The 19,226-nt window shown below is 34.9% G+C and overlaps 1 protein-coding gene across 4 annotated transcripts; it reads right to left on the bottom strand.

Moving 5' to 3' along the window:
- Positions 1-194: 194 nt before the first annotated feature.
- LOC111395110 (serine/threonine-protein phosphatase BSL1-like) lies at positions 195-17,514 on the bottom strand. 4 transcript variants are annotated; one of them, XM_023021122.1, is made up of 22 exons: positions 16,985-17,514; positions 16,807-16,867; positions 16,609-16,687; positions 16,417-16,496; positions 16,236-16,330; positions 14,128-14,182; positions 12,867-12,911; positions 12,100-12,169; positions 11,000-11,101; positions 10,614-10,695; positions 10,349-10,513; positions 8,484-8,658; positions 8,219-8,414; positions 7,970-8,137; positions 7,622-7,860; positions 2,817-2,901; positions 2,293-2,391; positions 2,009-2,208; positions 1,862-1,937; positions 1,176-1,311; positions 953-1,092; positions 195-580 (listed from the first exon to the last, which is right to left on the bottom strand). In XM_023021122.1, exons 1-22 carry the CDS (start codon positions 17,184-17,186, stop codon positions 497-499), a joined length of 2,634 nt encoding a protein of 877 aa, XP_022876890.1. In that variant the 5' UTR covers positions 17,187-17,514; the 3' UTR covers positions 195-496. The 4 variants fall into 4 exon arrangements, with proteins under 4 accessions (XP_022876890.1, XP_022876908.1, XP_022876903.1 ...); XM_023021140.1 differs by having other exon boundaries at positions 8,553-8,658; positions 16,985-17,513; XM_023021135.1 differs by lacking the exon at positions 12,867-12,911 and having other exon boundaries at positions 14,083-14,182.
- Between the last annotated feature and the right edge of the window lie 1,712 nt (positions 17,515-19,226).

Below are 19,226 nucleotides of genomic sequence, written 5' to 3'. Positions count from 1 at the left end.
TTTATGGTACAGGGAGAGTATTATTTTATTAATGGCCTGAAGTTCCGTAACAAGTCCGTGTTTTCAGTTAGAAGATTGAGAAAGCTCTCATCTTCCTTAGAAATCCACTCCAAAAACTTCAAATTTCAAAGTAAAACAGCAATTAATCTTCATTTCAATATATTTTCAAACAACAAACATTAACAGGCACATAAATATGTAAACTTACCTATCTTTCTGTGATTACTTTATATTAATTTTTCCGTAATTTTTATAATAAAAATACAATGTCCCCCCACAATATACTCTTCCAGTATCAGAAAAACTGCATCATCCATCAATTTACCTACCACCCTTCTCAGTGTGTATTACAACAAAACAACACTTCTTGTATCTGTAGAATACAGCAGTGTGGACAATAAATTCCAGGGCTTCAACTTGAACATCGAATAACTGTCCCCCCGAAAGAATTTTGTTCCCGTGCAACATTACAATATACACGGATCAATGAGTGACGTTAAATATAGGCAAGTGAATTTCGGTCTAGGCTGGGCTGTGGGCGACCTCGTGTTGGAGTTGGTGGTCTTTGAATATTAAGCTCCTATGAGATACCATTATCAGGCATTAGTACTCAAACAGGATGATGGTTTCAAAAATTTACACTAAAATTTGCTGCTGCAGCTGTTTATTTTATTTTTTAATGGTTACTAGTTAAAATTCGTTAGTTTTTTTAATGATGGAATGCCTGACATAGGAGTCGGGAATCTGACATGGAAGTCTTCCATGTTGGACATTCCGTTAGAAAACTATCAGATTCTGTGAGTGAAAAACTGAAATGAAAACCGAACTTCAGTGACCACTTTGAAACAAAATTTAGTTTGGTGAGACAGGACATATAGCCATAAGTTGAGCGACTAATAGTTTTCTACCCTATGCACTGATGAAAATCTGAAAAAATCTAAAACAGCGTTACCTGCATCCACGTATCGTCTGTAAATCGCTCAGGAGATGTCTCTGGGGACTGAAGAGGAGGTGGTAACGGATGAATTAGTTTAGGAACAACAACCAACCCTCTACCAATAACCAATATTGCCCCAGCATTGTTCGCCGTTCCTGAATGCATTTGTTCAATTAGACTATGTTTTAAGCTACAGAAGAAAAAAGGTAAAAAAACATTAAAGAGTATAACTGCATACCACAATAGTTGGTTGCAGAAAATAAAGTGATTAACTGGCCCTGAGCAAATCGTTCAAATCCATCCATAACACATTCATGTGCTCTTATGATTAATTGCAATTTGTTCTTCTTACAGAAATCTGTGACCCGATCAGGCTGCGAGTGATAATAGAGTAAGCAAAACGATTTTTTACTATGGACAATGGTAGAAAATGGATCTAATCAAGACTGTGAATGGATAAATCAAGAACACACGTTTGGCTAAGCTAAAAAATAAGTACAATTAACTTTTTGAAAGTAACTCTTACATTTATATATAAAAAAGGTAACATACTTAGCTCCAGCTTTATTCAATAAAAAAATTTATTCTAAAATTATTTAGTTATAAGTAAACACTTGACACAGACAAACATTCCATAGTGAACTCTTGTAATGACAAGCAAATACTTTTGCATAATAATAGCTAAGATGAAGTCATAAGAGATACATAGGCTAACATCATCACAATTGATTCCAAAAGAAAATTTATGTTGGTCGGGAAACTCTAGTTCAGACATCATGTACGCTTTATCGAAAGGGGAAAAAAAGAAGTGATTTCTTAAAAATCATGCACAATTATATCATACAAACAGAGAAGATTAGAACAAATAGATAGGTATTTATTGTGATTTTACCACATTTCTACAGTGGCTTATAAAATGCATACCCCGAATGTGACAAGACCGGGTCCTCTGGCATTTGGTCTCAAACCCTCTACACTATCATTTTCAGTAGGATCAGACCTACAAGAAAACATAAAGTGCTAAAAACTGTTGTATAAGAGCTAAATCAAAGGATATGAAGTTACACATACCACAACAAATCCATGAGTACGATTGACCCGGCATCCATTGTTATAGGCCTCTCGAGTTTCTCTATCTGTTCTACTGCGTTTATCGACCTCCCTATGCCACCATGCATGCAGATTATTTTCTTCTCAATCAATGCAGCAAGTGGAAGACAGTTAAACATTTGATTGAAACGTGTCCACGCCCAGATCCCATCCCTCTCTCCCTATATGCACATCAATCATATCATTAATCAGACTCCCAGAGTCTATAAAGATAAAAGGAAATTTATTTGGATGCTCATGCATACCATTCTTTCAATGCATTCAATGCGAAAGCCAAAAAGTGCATTAATGTCAGCAGCTTCATGATTCCCACGTATCAAGTGAAAATTCTCAGGGTATTCAATCTGAAAGGACAATTAGTATATAAAAAGTTCAATAAAAGCATGTCCGGCTAAGCTTAAAAAAAAAAAAGCAAGTCACTTTAAAGTAAAAAGGTAAGTTTACTTTCTTAGTGCGTATGTAGGGTCAAGTATTATAAGTAAATTTTTGTTTGAGAAAGAATTACTTTGAAGTAATGTAAATGTAGTAAATGACCAAAAAAACCGTCATACTATTTTAATAACGTGTTGCATTTTTAAGGTTGAGGGATCAAACCTTTTTTTAAAAAGCCACCATCATTTTTATCACAAAAAAGGTATTCCCAGTTTTTTTCTATACCATTTTTAAGCTTTAATGTGCTTGGCATATTAAGATGCTTAAAAGCAAGTTTTAAGTTTAGCCAAACACACTCAAATCTAAGAACAAGCAATAACTCAGTCAATTTACTTGCCTTCAGAGCCAGGAGCAAAGTGATGGTCTCCAAGCTGTGCTGTCCTCGATCGACATAGTCTCCCAGAAACAAATAGTCAATATAACTGAAATGACATAAATAAATACCTGTTAAATGACTCCACAAGAAATTTGACACTTGTCATTCAGATCTTAAGGGGGAGAAAACATATAGTTCTAAATGCTTACGCTAAAAGGCACCAATCACTGTCATAACCATGATTACATTCAGTAAGAGCTATATGCATTTGCTAGATAAAATTCATTCTGGAAAGACAAAAATAAAAAAGATATATGATATTTTGTTGCTGCAACTTTGAGGACATACGTCGTCTATATAACCTCCAAGCATCACATTCTACTTCGTAAAATCATTTCCATACTGAACCTCATATTCAGTGTCATGCTTTCAAAAATTTGTACGTCACAGGATGATTTTGAGAGCTATAGGAGGTATGTTAGAAGAAACATTGCTACTAAGGTCAGTTAATTTCCTTTTCCTTTTATGGACCTTGAGGGATGCTAGCTGTAGCTGAGTCTTCAGAAGTTTGGGACATACTATTTGGTGCACATTACAAAATAACAGGATTGAACTAAGTCTTTTGTCAAATAATGGGGCAACTACATGAATTCTTTCTCCAATCCGTTCTTTTCATTGACACATCTATTGGAAAGTACAAAGCCACTAGATTCTCAACAACCACAACAAACCATTTTAATTTGGTCTCCACTCTCGCTTGTATCATATTCTACCAAGGTTGCATCTCTCTATCGAACGAGCCTCTTTAAGTCTATGCAAGGAAATGTCTCAACCAGCTAAGTCGTCCTTCACTTAATTTATATTCAATTGGTAACACCTCCAATTGTTTTCATATATTCTCTTTTCTTATCTTAAATGTTTTAGTATGACCACGCATCCATGTTAGTATCCTCATTTCTGCTAAATTCATTTTAAGAACTTTGTCATTCTCAATATTCACTACGAAACAGCATCGCACGTTCACGAATTTTGTCCTTTTAACCTATAATGATATTTCTTAATATAGAATTTCTATAGCAATTCCGCATTTTATCCAACATTTTTTAATCATTTGCTTTACATCCTCTTCAATTCCTGAATCCTCTGTAATCTTCATTATTCCTATTACTAAGATGTCATGCATGGACTCTCTTTTGGTTCTACTTCACTCAAAACATTTGAATTTCCAAAGTAATCGTCCAAATCTCTAATTTCCTACAACTAATTTCCTACAACGATAGAGAATTTCTAACTACTCCCGCCCAAACATTTCATGCTCAAGACTACTCTATCATACAATTAAATAAAATATTGAAATTTCCTCTAGCAACCACCATAGCATGTTCCTAGGCACTCAATCATATACATTTTTCTATATCAATAATATTATTACCCATAGGCAAATTGTGTTTCTTTTCCATATACTTCATTGATCTCTTAGCAGGTAAATGGCTCATATTATGGATTTTCCTAGTAAAAGCCGATATAATTTTACGATACCTATGAATTACACCTTAATATAAGCTGAATCTATAACATCCGAAATTTTACAGCTAATTAAATTTAAATTTAGGACTTAAGTGCACTATCATTAAAGTTAAATGACCTTATTGATTATTGGTCTAGTCTAATGACCTTACTAGTAGAAAGTTATTTTGAAAATTAGATGAAATCATGCATAAAATATATGTAAATATGCTAATTGGTCTTGATTAATGATGAATTATTGACCACATGCATTATTCAAACCACATTTCAAACCAATGTAATTGACTTGATCACGTAAATAAAGAAAATTGATATGACCACATGCATCATTTACACCAAGTTTTAAGCTAAATGAATTGATTTAACCACGTGATTTAAGCTATTGATTTTATCATTTTCGTGACAACACAACATTTAAGAATTGACCATGCCTAGCATCTAGGCATTTCCTGTCACTTTTCTACACATGGTCAAGAATTTTCATTATAAATAGGAGACAAACCCAATACCAAATTACCCGGCACTCAACAACTATTTACACACTCTCCCTCTTACCTCTATAATTTTGTCTCCCCACTTCCTCTATTTCTCGTCATTTTGATATTAAATATAGTCGTATACTTATACAATCACACGGTAAATAATCAACTCCACACTCGGCTCGAGGATCTCTTTTCAACAATAACTCATTTTATCATTTTGGATTGTCCAATAAAAAAAAAGGTAAGTTGTGCTTTATATTTATGATGGCTAATATTTATGTATGTAACATTTCTACGGCTATGTTATGTTTGGTCCATGTTACGTATGTTTTATTAAGAACAGACTAAGTTTAGTAGCGCTATGCACGAGAATTTAGCACCATATAAGTTCGGTCTAATTTTCGTGTCTTCCTATGCAAGTTATGAATTTTCCGTAGAAATACATATATGAATTCATCATCCATGCAAGCTTATTGAGAATTATTTTCACCCTATTATGTTTCTACTTTCAGATAATTGATGATTTGAAGCAGTTGACACAGAGATGGCTTATGGTGGCAATGGTTTCAATAATAAAATTGTAAGTTGTCAAACTATTATTTCATTGGATTTTAAATGTTTTAAGATTTCTCGTTCCTAGTTAATTTATTAAATTCATCACATTAATTAAATTTTGTTAAGTACTTAAATAATTTATATGATTATGCTGAATATTCTTTAAATTAGTTTAGTTTAGTTTAATGACACTCGAACCGTTAAGGATTCGGGTTGTCACACAATCACTCTCTCTAATAATTTCATAGTATCATAAGCTTAATACTCTATTAATGTGTACAATATTGAATCTCTCTCTCTCTCTATCAATAAGCTTAATATCATCCTTCATCCATTTTTCACTCTTTATAATCTCATTGAACAATTTTGAAAATCATAGAATACCTATTTCGCCTAAACACTTGCAATCTTTGATTGAAATTTTTCTCATCTTCATCCACTTCACAGCCTCCCTCAATTCCAAAAACTGAATCCTTCAACTACAATTAAAATTCCTATCTAAAGTGGAGTTCAACAAATTCCCAATATCCACAGTCTTTCATTAAATAACATGGACTTTAGTTTTCATTGTTAATACACTTAACTCAGTTCTGATCTCTACTTCCCATTACCCTTATGTCGAGATATCTTGTAGATAGCTTTCTGTCCATGTTTGATTTCAAGATAAATATACAGCTCATATCCTTTCAGTAAAAGCCTCTGGAATCACCTTTTCAGCTTCCTGTTTTGTGCACTAGTATTTTTCAAAAGCTATTCTTATTGCTTGGTAAGTTGCTATAGCATAGGGTTGTATTGGTCCGATTTGGCCAAACTTTACCAGATCAAACCGTTTTAAATGGTTTGAGAAAAACCAAACCATAAACCATACCATTCAAACGGTTTGGTTTGATTTCAAACCATGATTCGACTGTATATTTTTCTTGTTTACTTTTTCATCACTAGTTCAATGATTATAAAATATTTTCATAGTTTATTGGCGATAAAAAAATTTATTTTTATATCAAACTACAAATTTAAATACTAACCAAATCAAAGAAATTCTTAACAATGGGATTATGAAATTAGGTTAATTAATTATTTATTTGGTATTTGGTAATGGAAAGTTGACTAAATTCCCCCCTTTGTATTAAATTTTATTAGTTATATTTTATTTTAGAGGTTAAGATTATAATTTTTTTTGGCAAAAACTTTAAAACCTTTTATTTTCAAATGGTCCGATTTGGTATCAAACTGCCATTAAAATTTTAAAATCTAAACCAAACTATTTTAGAATGGTACGATTTATTTCAAAACCATTTAATTATCAGGTCTATGTAGCACCAAACTGACGATTTCAACAAAGCAATTTTGGTTCGAGCTTGGTTTGGCAAGCATTCTATTTTATTTTAATTGCCATTTGGACCTTCTTATTTCAACACCACGTTGACCGTTGATAAATGATGTTTCAAATGACATCTAGCCCTTGTTTGGGTTCCATTAAAAATAGATTTTGGGTGAATATGTGTTTTGAATAATGATTTTTTAGAGAATGTATGGTTAATTTTTGGGTTTACGTGTAATATTATTTGGTTAGATATTTCATTGTTGAAAATAAGAGAGAAAAAATGCATTTTTTCAAAAATGGAGCCCAAACAAGGGCCTAATTAATCCTTAGTGGCAAGAACACAGATTAAGTTACCTTGGGAAGCCATTAAGCAAATACGGCACCATATATATTGGCTTTCTTTTGTGGGTCAAGATTTGGACGCCATCTTACTCTAAGCAGCTCAACTATGAGGAATACAACTTCACCGACAAATAGTATATAGAGAGACGTGGATAATAGACGATAAATCAACTCTTTATCGCACCAAGATGAGATGCCGTTTGCTTTGTGCCAATATTCTTTTTATACAAGACTATCAAACTTCCTTAATCCTGAAAAACCTATCGTGATATTCAAAAGTTTTCAATTTAGGGTCACAGCTTTCAACCATTATTTATTAAGCTGGCTTGGCAGTATGGAGATGCCCGTTTGGATAAAATGAAACTAGCTTAACACTTCCATTTCCCCTTCTGATAAATTATGATTAGATAAATTTGTTAAGCAAAGTACTATATTTCAAACTTGAAAATTATACTGTAAAGATGCACTCGCTTATGAGGCTAATAGGTACGTAATCACAAGCCTGGCCGTATGTTATCTTAGTAAAAGAAAGATAAAAAGTCCCTGCAGGTAACAAATCAAAGATAGTAACAGTTCAGATTCAACTATGAACTTACGTTATGTCTCCTGCAGTGGAAGGAAATCCATATTCATCAAATAGCCGCATCAGATCACAAAACTGTCCATGAAGATCACCGAACACTTTGATAGGAGCTTTCAGCTGGAGAACTGTGGGCTCATGCATGAAGATCTGCTCGGCGGCATAACAAAGTTCACCCACTTCATAAGAGTCCAAAAAGAACTTTCTGTAAGCAGGAGGCTTCCAATTTCGAGGCTTAAGCAACGTAGATATGATCTGCCACAGATAAATACAATCTACTGAACAAGAATAACAATGTCTCAACATTTCTTTTCTTTTTTTATTCTCTTTATTTTGAAACACTGCACAAAGATAAAAATCTTGCCTTTTTATGCAGGCCTTGAGGAGACTTCTGCCTCGTGAACTTTTTGGTTGGATGTGACAGATCATTATGCAATGGAACCATTCGTCTACTTTCATTTTCAAATTGGTCCAAGGATAACTGCCTAATCATACCCCCCAAGTTCCCCACAGCTTCTCTTGCAACTACAACCTGCAGCCTTGAAAATAGTGCTAAAATGTCTTCGATATAAATAGATCCATAATACAAATACAAGACAGTGCACAAACATACCGCTCTAGTATGAAGGCGAACATCAGCCTCGATATCACTTCCCTCCAAAATGGCCTCTGCAGCTTGCAAATTATTATCTGATACAGAAGGTTCTTCAAGGTTAACTGATGCCTGCGCTGCCCTCCAGACAACATTAGCAGCCTCGGCTTCAGCAGCAGATGCTTGAGCGAGTTTCTCCATGGAATTTGTGTTTGCACTGTATGATTGAAAACATCTTTATTAATTATCAAGAACTTAAAAGCAGGCCAGGGATAAAAAACACTACAAGGAGATTTCAGGTCTTCCATCTGGAGTTGGTGCGGGAGTATCTGAAGTTAAATTAGGATGGTTTGACCTTGGACTTGTAGTTGTTGAGGCTGTTTCAGATGTTAAAACTGGGGAAATGATGTCAGATTGAAATGGAGAATTTTCTGCGATCATAAAATCATCTAACAAAGTATCTGCAACAGTTAAAAAAATAATAATAAATTCAGAAAATAAAAAGGATATATCAAAAAGATACAAATTATGATATTCATAAATTTCTAGACCCACATTGTTGCTGATGTTCCATGGATGGATAATAAATCGAACTGTAATCATGAAAACACTGCCGCATACAACCATGTCATCCAACCACCATGTAAAGATCATTATGCACTCATGTCTACATACAGGAGGGGTTTACTTTCATCAGTAAATATAATGCACACTTCAACTCTCCACCAGGTATTAATTACTACAGCAGATTAACAGGCATCTTAGCAAATGAAATGGAAAAGGAATTGTTTGTGGTGGTTTAAACTCCTGTATTCTGTTTTGTATTAGGAACAAGTCTCCATGCCCTGTAAATCCAACCTTTCTAGGAAAGAGAAGGATTTAATGATGAAAATGTTATCAATGAACAAACAATTCACAAAAAAACATAGGGCTGGTTGACATCTCATCATGCATTCACACATCAGCACAAGATGGCTTCCTTCCTATTTTAGCTCAAACTTAATGGAAATAACAGATCATCTTTGACATTGGACATCTTGGCCCAGGACAAGGAAAAGATAGAAAACATAGTTAAGTGACGTTAACCATCACATGAACAAAGTCCATGAAATATCATTCAAATTTGAGCTACAAATTAAGGGGGCGTTTGGTTTGCCGTTTTCTGTTTTTAGTTTTCGAAAACACCCAAAATGTGTTTGGTCACTCGTTTTCGAAATGCATTTTCGAAAACAAGCAAAAATTTATAACTGAAAGCTCAAAAAGATTTTTTTTCATTTCGAGTGTTTTCAGTTAAAAAACTCAAAACGCGGAAAACGATCAAAACATGCCGTTTTCTTTTTCTTTTTTTTGGGATGCTTAGCAATACTTTTAAAATAGTAAATTCATCAAGTTTAAAATATATATTATCTGATAATATATTAGTATAAAATTATTATGTTTTACTAAATAATCAAATTAATTGAATAAATGTCATAAAACAATTTCTAAACATTTATTATTTATTATTTTATTTTTGTAACAAGAAAAATAGTAAATTCACCAAGTTTAAAATATATATTATCTGGTAATATATTAACATAAAATTATTATGCTTTACTAAATAATCATTTTAATTGAATAAATGTCATAAAACAATTTCTAAAAATTTTAAACCAAATGCATTTTCTAGTTTTCTATTTTGTGAAACCGTTTATCAAAATGACAAACCAAACACGTTTTTTGTAATTTGAAAATATTCCCTCAAAATAGAAAACGTTTTCTGTTTTCAAAAATGAAAAGAGAAAACGAAAACGCAAACCAAACGCACCACAAGTGTTTCTGGTCAGATTTAGAAAGAAATATGAAAGCAAATATTTTTCCATAAAAATCTCTGCTCTCAATCCTTCAAAAGAGAGCTGGGAAGTGGTTTCTTCAAAAACTGAAATTCAAAAAGAAAATTACAAATCTGTCTTTTGTACATTTAATTAAGAAAAATTACATACAAAATTATGAAAAACTTAAATTCACTCCCCAAAATCGTAAAGCTAGGTGCTGTTATCAAGCAGTTGTTGCTTGTATTGTTGTCATCATCCAGATTCTGATGGCAGGTCTTGATTAAGTTAGGGGGGAGGGGTAAAAGAAGATTGGATGCATCTGCTATTAAAACCTTACCTCCTCTAAGACCACCATAAACATATATTCTAACACCAACAGATGCAGCTGCATGGCGATGACGATGCATAACCTCCAAAGAGGGATCCTCGGCATGTACCTTGTTGCTCCGTGAAGTCACCAGCCCATTTCTGTCTAGCCAAACTCCAGCAGCGGTGTCCAGTACTTCAAACAGAAATACCAATTCAAATATAAATATAAATTACTTTCACATTAAGAGTAATCACTCTAATTAACAAACCAGAAAAAAAGCCTCTAAACTTACCTGCAATTGCTGCTTCACCTTCTACTGCTCGTCCGCCCCTAAGAACGCCCCCAGTAACATGCAATCTTGCACCAACAAAAACCTGATGAAACCCAACATTACGATTATTGAAGATTTTGTGGGAATAAAGACAAGTAACTGTGCCATCAATGAAACTGCCGAGGACCTAATCCAATCAGCACTTATAATCTTACAACTCCTAACCTCCAGGTATAAATTTCCTCTCCATTTAAAACTTTAAGCCCCATTCCCAAAGAAAAGAAAGAAAAAACCAAGACAGTTTTTTAAGGATGAATAAAAGGAATTTAAATTTTAATATATTGCCTGTAGCAGACTTGATAATTACGAAATGAATTCTAGGGTGTAGATATCTGGAAATCACTTACTGCAGCATGTTGATACCTCGGGGAAGGTGCAACCCCGGGTGCCAGAGTCCATTCCCACTGCCCATTCCGATGCATAAGCAGTCCGTATGCATCTGCTAGTGGCTGCAGAGGCATGAATTCAATATATAATCTCAATCAAAAACACTCCAATGTAGGCCCCAACATAAAGCTTCAATTTAGTATCTAGGAAAAGAAGAATATGTGCATTATCAATTTACATCCAAAGAAACATATATTAAGTACTTGCATTGAGACGCTGTGAACTATTGGAACTTGTCACCTAGCCTCACAAGTATTGAAACTTAGCAGAGGACCATGCCGTTGGATCTACAAAACTTCTCATCATAAACATCCAAAAGGGCTGATTTACCCTCGACGTTTCATATTAGTTCACTAGAATATCCATAATTATCATATCCCAAATACATTTTTTCTTGTCCACTTGTCCACCGTCCCTATCAGCCCATCCCATGCTGCTATCACTCTGGTAGCAGTCGAATTCTCCTTGGGCAGATCGAGGCATGTTGGCCTGGCTTGGCTTGCGAAAGCACCACTTGCGAAAATGATGGTGGCTGCAATGGCAGCGATAATGAGGGGACAGCGGTGGATTGATTTTGTTATATGAGTGGTTACGGAAGGAGGGGATCTGAATCATTATTGGCTTCATCTTTATTTTACCTTTTTTCTTTTCTTTTCTTTTTTTTTTTTTTTTTTGGGACAACTAAGTCTCATAATAATACCTTTCATTAAATGAAGAAAAAGGATGGAAATCTAGCTCATCTGCATTTGATACATAGAAAAGATGAGCACTATCAACATACAGCCATAACCTGTACCATGCAAGTACAGAAAATAAAAGCTAACTTTCATGTGAATGGACTGACTTTTTTTGCACATGTGGACATTTTTCAATTCCTATGCACAATAGAAGTACACTTAGACAGCACATAGTTCATCTTAAGCAAGCAAATGTTCAATCTAGAAAATTAAAGTTGGCAGAATGCCACTATGCCAGTCCTCTTTCTTTTTGGAGTAAGATTTAACTGGAAAACATGAATTATCAAGAACAGTTCAAATGTCCAACATAAAGTTAACCATACCATGCCTGAGGTGTCTCTTCCGCCACAAAGCAAAAACATACCATCAGATCGTGCACTAGCCGTTGCATACCTACCAAAAACAACATAAAAATTGTAATATGTAAATTGCATTCACAATAATGCAGTTAAGTATATTTTTGAGCAAGAAAAACATTGTGGCCGTTGACATCCCAAGCATAGAACTTCAGTATGAATAATTGGTCAATAATTATAAAAAAACAATCTGACAGCAATTTACACTTTCTCAGCATGACAGATATGTTGGGACTGTTCAAGTATCATCACAAATTGAGTTCTTATAACAGTGAAAAGAAAAGCAACCACTTGACAATTAGTATTGTGGAAAAGTAATAGTTTTCAGAGGCTGAAGGTGGTCATACATTATAAATAATGCATAGCTGTAACAATGCACATATGAAGTCCTGACTTGCAAGAAGAAAAGGTAAATATTTTCACTTGCCTCCAAAAGCAGACATGAGCAGTGAGAAGAAAAGGTAGACAGGAGCCAAAGAGCATCATATGGTCAATCTCATATACAATCAGTGTTTTTCAATAAATGAATCAAATGGCCCGACTATGAACTTTCTTCATATACAGAAGATTGAAAACAGTACAAGAATGCTACAGTGCAAGAGCAAAGTCGAGTAATAGTGGAAAATCTTGCATCTATGAAAATTAAAGCATGTTTGCAACCAGAATATTATGGTAGGAAAAAAAATTTAAGAATCCACCAGCACCAATTAAAATTACGATAGACATGTACTCACATTCTACCAGAAGGTCTATCACCTTCTGGATTAAGCTTCTGCCACATGTATGGTTTTTGGGCAGTATCCACTAAGTCTCATAATAATACCTTTCATTAAATGAAGAAAAAGGATGGAAATCTAGCTCATCTGCATTTGATACATAGAAAAGATGAGCACTATCAACATACAGCCATAACCTGTACCATGCAAGTACAGAAAATAAAAGCTAACTTTCATGTGAATGGACTGACTTTTTTTGCACATGTGGACATTTTTCAATTCCTATGCACAATAGAAGTACACTTAGACAGCACATAGTTCATCTTAAGCAAGCAAATGTTCAATCTAGAAAATTAAAGTTGGCAGAATGCCACTATGCCAGTCCTCTTTCTTTTTGGAGTAAGATTTAACTGGAAAACATGAATTATCAAGAACAGTTCAAATGTCCAACATAAAGTTAACCATACCATGCCTGAGGTGTCTCTTCCGCCACAAAGCAAAAACATACCATCAGATCGTGCACTAGCCGTTGCATACCTACCAAAAACAACATAAAAATTGTAATATGTAAATTGCATTCACAATAATGCAGTTAAGTATATTTTTGAGCAAGAAAAACATTGTGGCCGTTGACATCCCAAGCATAGAACTTCAGTATGAATAATTGGTCAATAATTATAAAAAAACAATCTGACAGCAATTTACACTTTCTCAGCATGACAGATATGTTGGGACTGTTCAAGTATCATCACAAATTGAGTTCTTATAACAGTGAAAAGAAAAGCAACCACTTGACAATTAGTATTGTGGAAAAGTAATAGTTTTCAGAGGCTGAAGGTGGTCATACATTATAAATAATGCATAGCTGTAACAATGCACATATGAAGTCCTGACTTGCAAGAAGAAAAGGTAAATATTTTCACTTGCCTCCAAAAGCAGACATGAGCAGTGAGAAGAAAAGGTAGACAGGAGCCAAAGAGCATCATATGGTCAATCTCATATACAATCAGTGTTTTTCAATAAATGAATCAAATGGCCCGACTATGAACTTTCTTCATATACAGAAGATTGAAAACAGTACAAGAATGCTACAGTGCAAGAGCAAAGTCGAGTAATAGTGGAAAATCTTGCATCTATGAAAATTAAAGCATGTTTGCAACCAGAATATTATGGTAGGAAAAAAAATTTAAGAATCCACCAGCACCAATTAAAATTACGATAGACATGTACTCACATTCTACCAGAAGGTCTATCACCTTCTGGATTAAGCTTCTGCCACATGTATGGTTTTTGGGCAGTATCCAGAATCCAGGCATCAGAGAGCAGTCTTTTTCCTGCATATGAACAGAAGTTTTTGTTAGGTAAGGATAAAAGCCACTACTTCTACAGAATGAAGTTAGCAATTTCTGGTCCCAATATCACAAGTCTGACCTACTTTCTCAGCACATGCACGCTCAAATCCACACATGACAGACATATTGACCTAATAGTAAACCGCATTTATTGAAGCATGTCTGGAAATTTTTCACTGAAACCAGGCATATTTTTACGTTAATTGTGTGTTTGAGCTACATTATTTTGAAAGAATGTATTTTAAAATAGTAGATTGATGGAGAATGTGTGGTTAAAAAATGAGGAAAAGTTTTGAATTTGCGCGTAATATTATTTTATTGAAAAATGTGTGGTTAAAATGATGTCAAATCATAGTTTAAGAATGTATTTTTTTTTTTGAAAGAATGCGGCTCAAACAGCGCCTAAAGTTATCCCATCGGTGTCCACTTTGACCTTCCTAAACTCTAACGCTAAAGCCCTTCTATAGGTTCTACTCTAGAACTCGAAGGTTCTCAGGGCGGTGGTTCCTCTCATTTCTCTTGAACATCAGCTCGGCTCCGTCCAAGCCTTCACTCTCCCTACCTTCAATCGTCCCTCCCTTACCTTCTTCATCCTCTTCCCGACCTTATGAGGCAAGGCATCTGGCTAGCTTACGTTGTAGCCGTAGGGCTTCGATTCTCTTATGATCTGAGACAGCCTCTTCTTCGTAATCAAGCCAGGTGACCTTTCCTTTCAAGCGTACGAATCTGTGCATCAAGCTTGTCCTGCATCTTAAATCAATCTAAGAATTCCAACTTTCTGTTGCTGAGAACTATGCTATTGCTATGGAGTTTTTCTAATTGACAACCTAACAAAATGATGTTAAACTCTGAAAAAAATAAATTACTTTCTCTTTAGGGATTTCACATTTAGGTAATGTGGCCGGATCTCTCATCACCGTGTTAATTAGAGAACCCAATTATCACATGGTCACGTGTGGCATTTCAAGATATAATAAATGACGTTACATGAATTCAAACTTTTAACACGAGACTCTTATCTTTCCCAAGTGTAAAATCATAAACAAAAATATATATGTGAAAGCTAGATGCATTAATATTTTGATCTGTGTAATGAACCAAAAAGAGTTCAAATAAGATTCTTGGAGAGTAGCAGGAATTTGCTACAAGTTAAAAAGAGTAGGCATAGGGGTGTTATTGGGGAGCATCTGCAACCCCTCCACAACCCTAACAAGCACCACCGTGACATTACCTACCCACCTCCCAATTACCAGGACCTTCCTCAACTCCAGTTATTTAGAAATAATATGACTTGTTTGAAAATGTTTATTGCTGCATGCATATGTGGGAACTTCGGATCAAGATAGGTTCCTTGCGATTCAGGTTTTCAATTTTTTTGAAGTAAATGATCGATGGGGGCCAAATCTCAGGATTTTCAGGGAGGTGATTTGTCTTGGTATTTAGGCATGGTGGGTTGGGTTGACGGATGTGAAATGTTGGCCAGAGGGGACAAGTTGTCAGTTGATGGATTGATAGATTAGAACAATTTTTTACTTGGGAAGAGTAAAATTGTTGTTGAGTGGGATATTATTACTTCTGTTGGCTGGGCCTTAAGGATGAAGTGGTTAGTTCACACTTTGTAAGGTCTGGTTTATTCCAATACTAGCGCTTATAGCATTTTCCAAATCTAAATGCTGATAATAAAAGTTATTGAAGGTCAAACAGGCCCTAAAACGCTGATCAGGAATAATAATGAAGGTGAAGTTTTAACAGAACCACAGGAAGCCTAATTAATTTCCAGCTCAGCTCAATGGGTATTCGCAATTATTTTACAAATTGAGATTTTATGAATGATGTAAAATACTTATTTTGCTAGTTGAGATTTCATCAATGGTGTAATTACTTTCCAAAAAGAAGTTTTCTCATCCAGTCAAAACTAGTTACATGTAGCACTTCAATTATATAATTAAAAGTGTGGATGATCTCTCTCTTAAAACAAACTATATAATGAAGAAGTACATCAAAGTGGTGATAAAAAGAGACAGCTGTGCCTCACCATCATTGCCGCTAACGGTAACAAGGTATCTTTGTGCCACAAAGTCCATGACATGGCCATATCTCGGCCCTGGACCCTGTCCTTGAACAACAACTCTAAAGTCCAAAACAGTGACAACCAAGTCAAAAGACCAACAAAATATAGAGGATAGTAAATGCATCTGTATGTCGTAAAAACATACCGGTGCCACTTGTATTTATCATTGGCCAAGTCAAGCACATACAAATCATCAGTAGAATGCCCGGCAGGACCTATCCCACCCTAGCAACAAAAGAAACCATGTATTTTAAATTTTGGTATACAATTTCTTTGGGAAAAAATCAGACCTTTGCAGGCTTTGCTTAAATTTTGCAGTTTCTTGCTCTCCAATCACCTGAAACACTACCATGGTGCCAACAGCTGCTGCTGCATGTGCAGCCCTAGGAGACGGCGGCTCACCAGCCGGTTGGAGTCTGGGAAAACAAAAAAATGATCCAATTAACAACTAACACTGCAAAATGAACTTTTACAAAATTTAGAGTATATTAGAAAAACAGAACGTGCAAGTCGCAGTAGTTATAACACGACGTGCCTGGTCCATTTTCTAGTGAGAACATCATAGGAATGAAGAGAATTCGTAACTCCAGCTAACCCTGGAAAACCAAATTTACAAAATAATAATGATGATGATAAATAAATAAAAAAATATATATATGGCACCTCCTAGTTCGTTTAAAATATCAAATAGAAACACAACGAGAGAGGATTACGGATGCCAGGGGCTCCGCCATTGCCACCCTCGATAGCGGTGGCGCCTCCAAATAGGATGATGCGGGGGCCGTGGTTTTTGGTATCTGCAACGGCGGTGAGAGTGTGGCTGAAGCGAGGTCCGGGGGCGTCCTCATCGCTGTCCCAATAGGTCTCTAAAGCGCGATACGTCGGAGCTGGATGCTGCCATGGCTTCGATCCCATCCAATTTCGTCAGAAATAACAATAACAACAACGATATATGCACAATCAAATGCCAGAAAATCCAATAGTAAAAATTGAACAACTTCCTCAAGAAAATTAAACTTTAATACAGACATAAAACGTGAAATGGATTCGAATAACCCAGCAGTGGGGTGCCACCGGAATCCGAACTATTTCTGGATATATTATTTATTATTATTATTTTTCAAAAATTAGACTTCAGTTTTCTCGTTCAGACCCAAAGTTGGATCAGATTTGAAGAAAGATGAACGAACATAAATAAATTAAAGGTTGAACAGGTTCCACGGCGAGTATGTAAATAGCAGGTTATGCCTATAGGGCAGACAATGGAATGTCGTTTATACACTTGCACTTACTTAAGAGCTAAATCTATATTTCAGGATTCGAATTCTTGATGCAGCAACCTCAAACAAAGTTGGAACCCACGGGGCTAAACAAGCCCCCGTTTGGCCCCATTTCATTTTTCTTCATCCTATTTTCGATCACAATTTTTTGTAAAATAATATTATACATAAATCAAAAAAATATCTTTTTTTTTTAACCACTCATTTTTCAAAAAATACTATTCCACCCATTTTTATTTCCAAAATGAGGACGAAACGGGGGCGAAGAGTCAACTGTTGTACGCTTTTCAAATAACTAACCATGAAGAAATAATTTCGCTGCCATAAATGATATCAATTTCTAAAACAATTTTACATTTATTTTAAATCATTCTAGTGACGTAAACTAATTGACGAATAATGCAACTTATACATAAAGAGCTCCGTAATAATCTAATATACAAATGAAATATTAATAGAAGTTGATCTAAGGAAGCTCTCAAAATGTTAAAGGAACCCAGTTGGGAGAATAAAGCTTTCAACTCTCATAGGGCCATACTCCTTTAAACAAACAGGTCCATTTAACTTAAATTTATTTCTTTTTAATATTTAACGCCATATTATTGGTTGCGATCATTTATGCCAATTGTTCCACGACATTAATTTATTGAAACTAAAGAGCATCAAGTTGGATCAAAATTTATTCAATCAAATAGAAAAAACTCCCCCATTCTCTTTTAAACACATCATCTATATATAAAAAATTACATAATTCCATATGTACAAATAACATTATTCTTATAACATATGTAGAGAGCCTAACAAATCCACCATACTGATTTCTTGATATTTAAACTAAGGAGAAGAAGAAGGTAACGATGTAATTCTAAAGTTACATGTAAGCAAATTGATCAATTCCATATTGTTTTGACTACATGTATTTTCCAAAATCAAGAGGCTCAAATTTATAAAAATGTGCAATATATAAATTGAAGTATTTAGCATGGTTTTGTTATATTCTAACATTTAGTGTTGTTATTAAGCCAATTTTAACTGATTGTAAGCTAGATTTTACAAGTATTGAACGTTTTCAATGTCCTTGTTAATGTTGTTTTATAGGATTGTTGAGACGGTGAAAGACACGAAAAATGTCATCAATTAAAGTTATTGGTATGGATTAAAAAGAAATTGTAGATAGTAAGGTAAAGCAAAATTGTTGGACAAGTAGTGCTGAAGCTGTTGACACATAAAAATTCAGTCCAGATCGAACAGCCCAGAGAGTAAAGCCCAATTGGAGGATCCCCAAATCAGATAGCACAAAGAACGAAATCCAATTGAACGAATCAAGGTGAATGCCCAAATAAGGGGCCCAATAGTGCGGTAACGCCATCGCCCAAGTTTGCAAGTCGCTCAGAATCTGAACGAATAGAGTGGCATACGGTCGCCCAGAGTCTCGCCCAAATCTTCAAGTCGCCCAAGGTATCAACAAACATAACGCATTATGATTATCAAGAAATGCAGTTATTGAGGCAGTTGCTAAAATAACCTTATCACGTTCCACGACTCAAGGGATTCAATCGAAAGCGGTTGAACGATGCAAGATAATGACAGCAGTTAAAAGGACAGTTTCATGACAAAATGGCCACTACAAAGAAAGTGGGTAGTTATAGGGCGATCAAACAGTTTTTTAGAGCAG

This window comes from Olea europaea, chromosome 1 (genome assembly GCF_002742605.1).
Source record: "Olea europaea var. sylvestris chromosome 1, O_europaea_v1, whole genome shotgun sequence".
Lineage (NCBI taxonomy): Eukaryota > Viridiplantae > Streptophyta > Magnoliopsida > Lamiales > Oleaceae > Olea > Olea europaea.
Note: the sequence above shows the minus strand (reverse complement) of the source record. Positions and strands in the feature narration are given on the sequence as shown.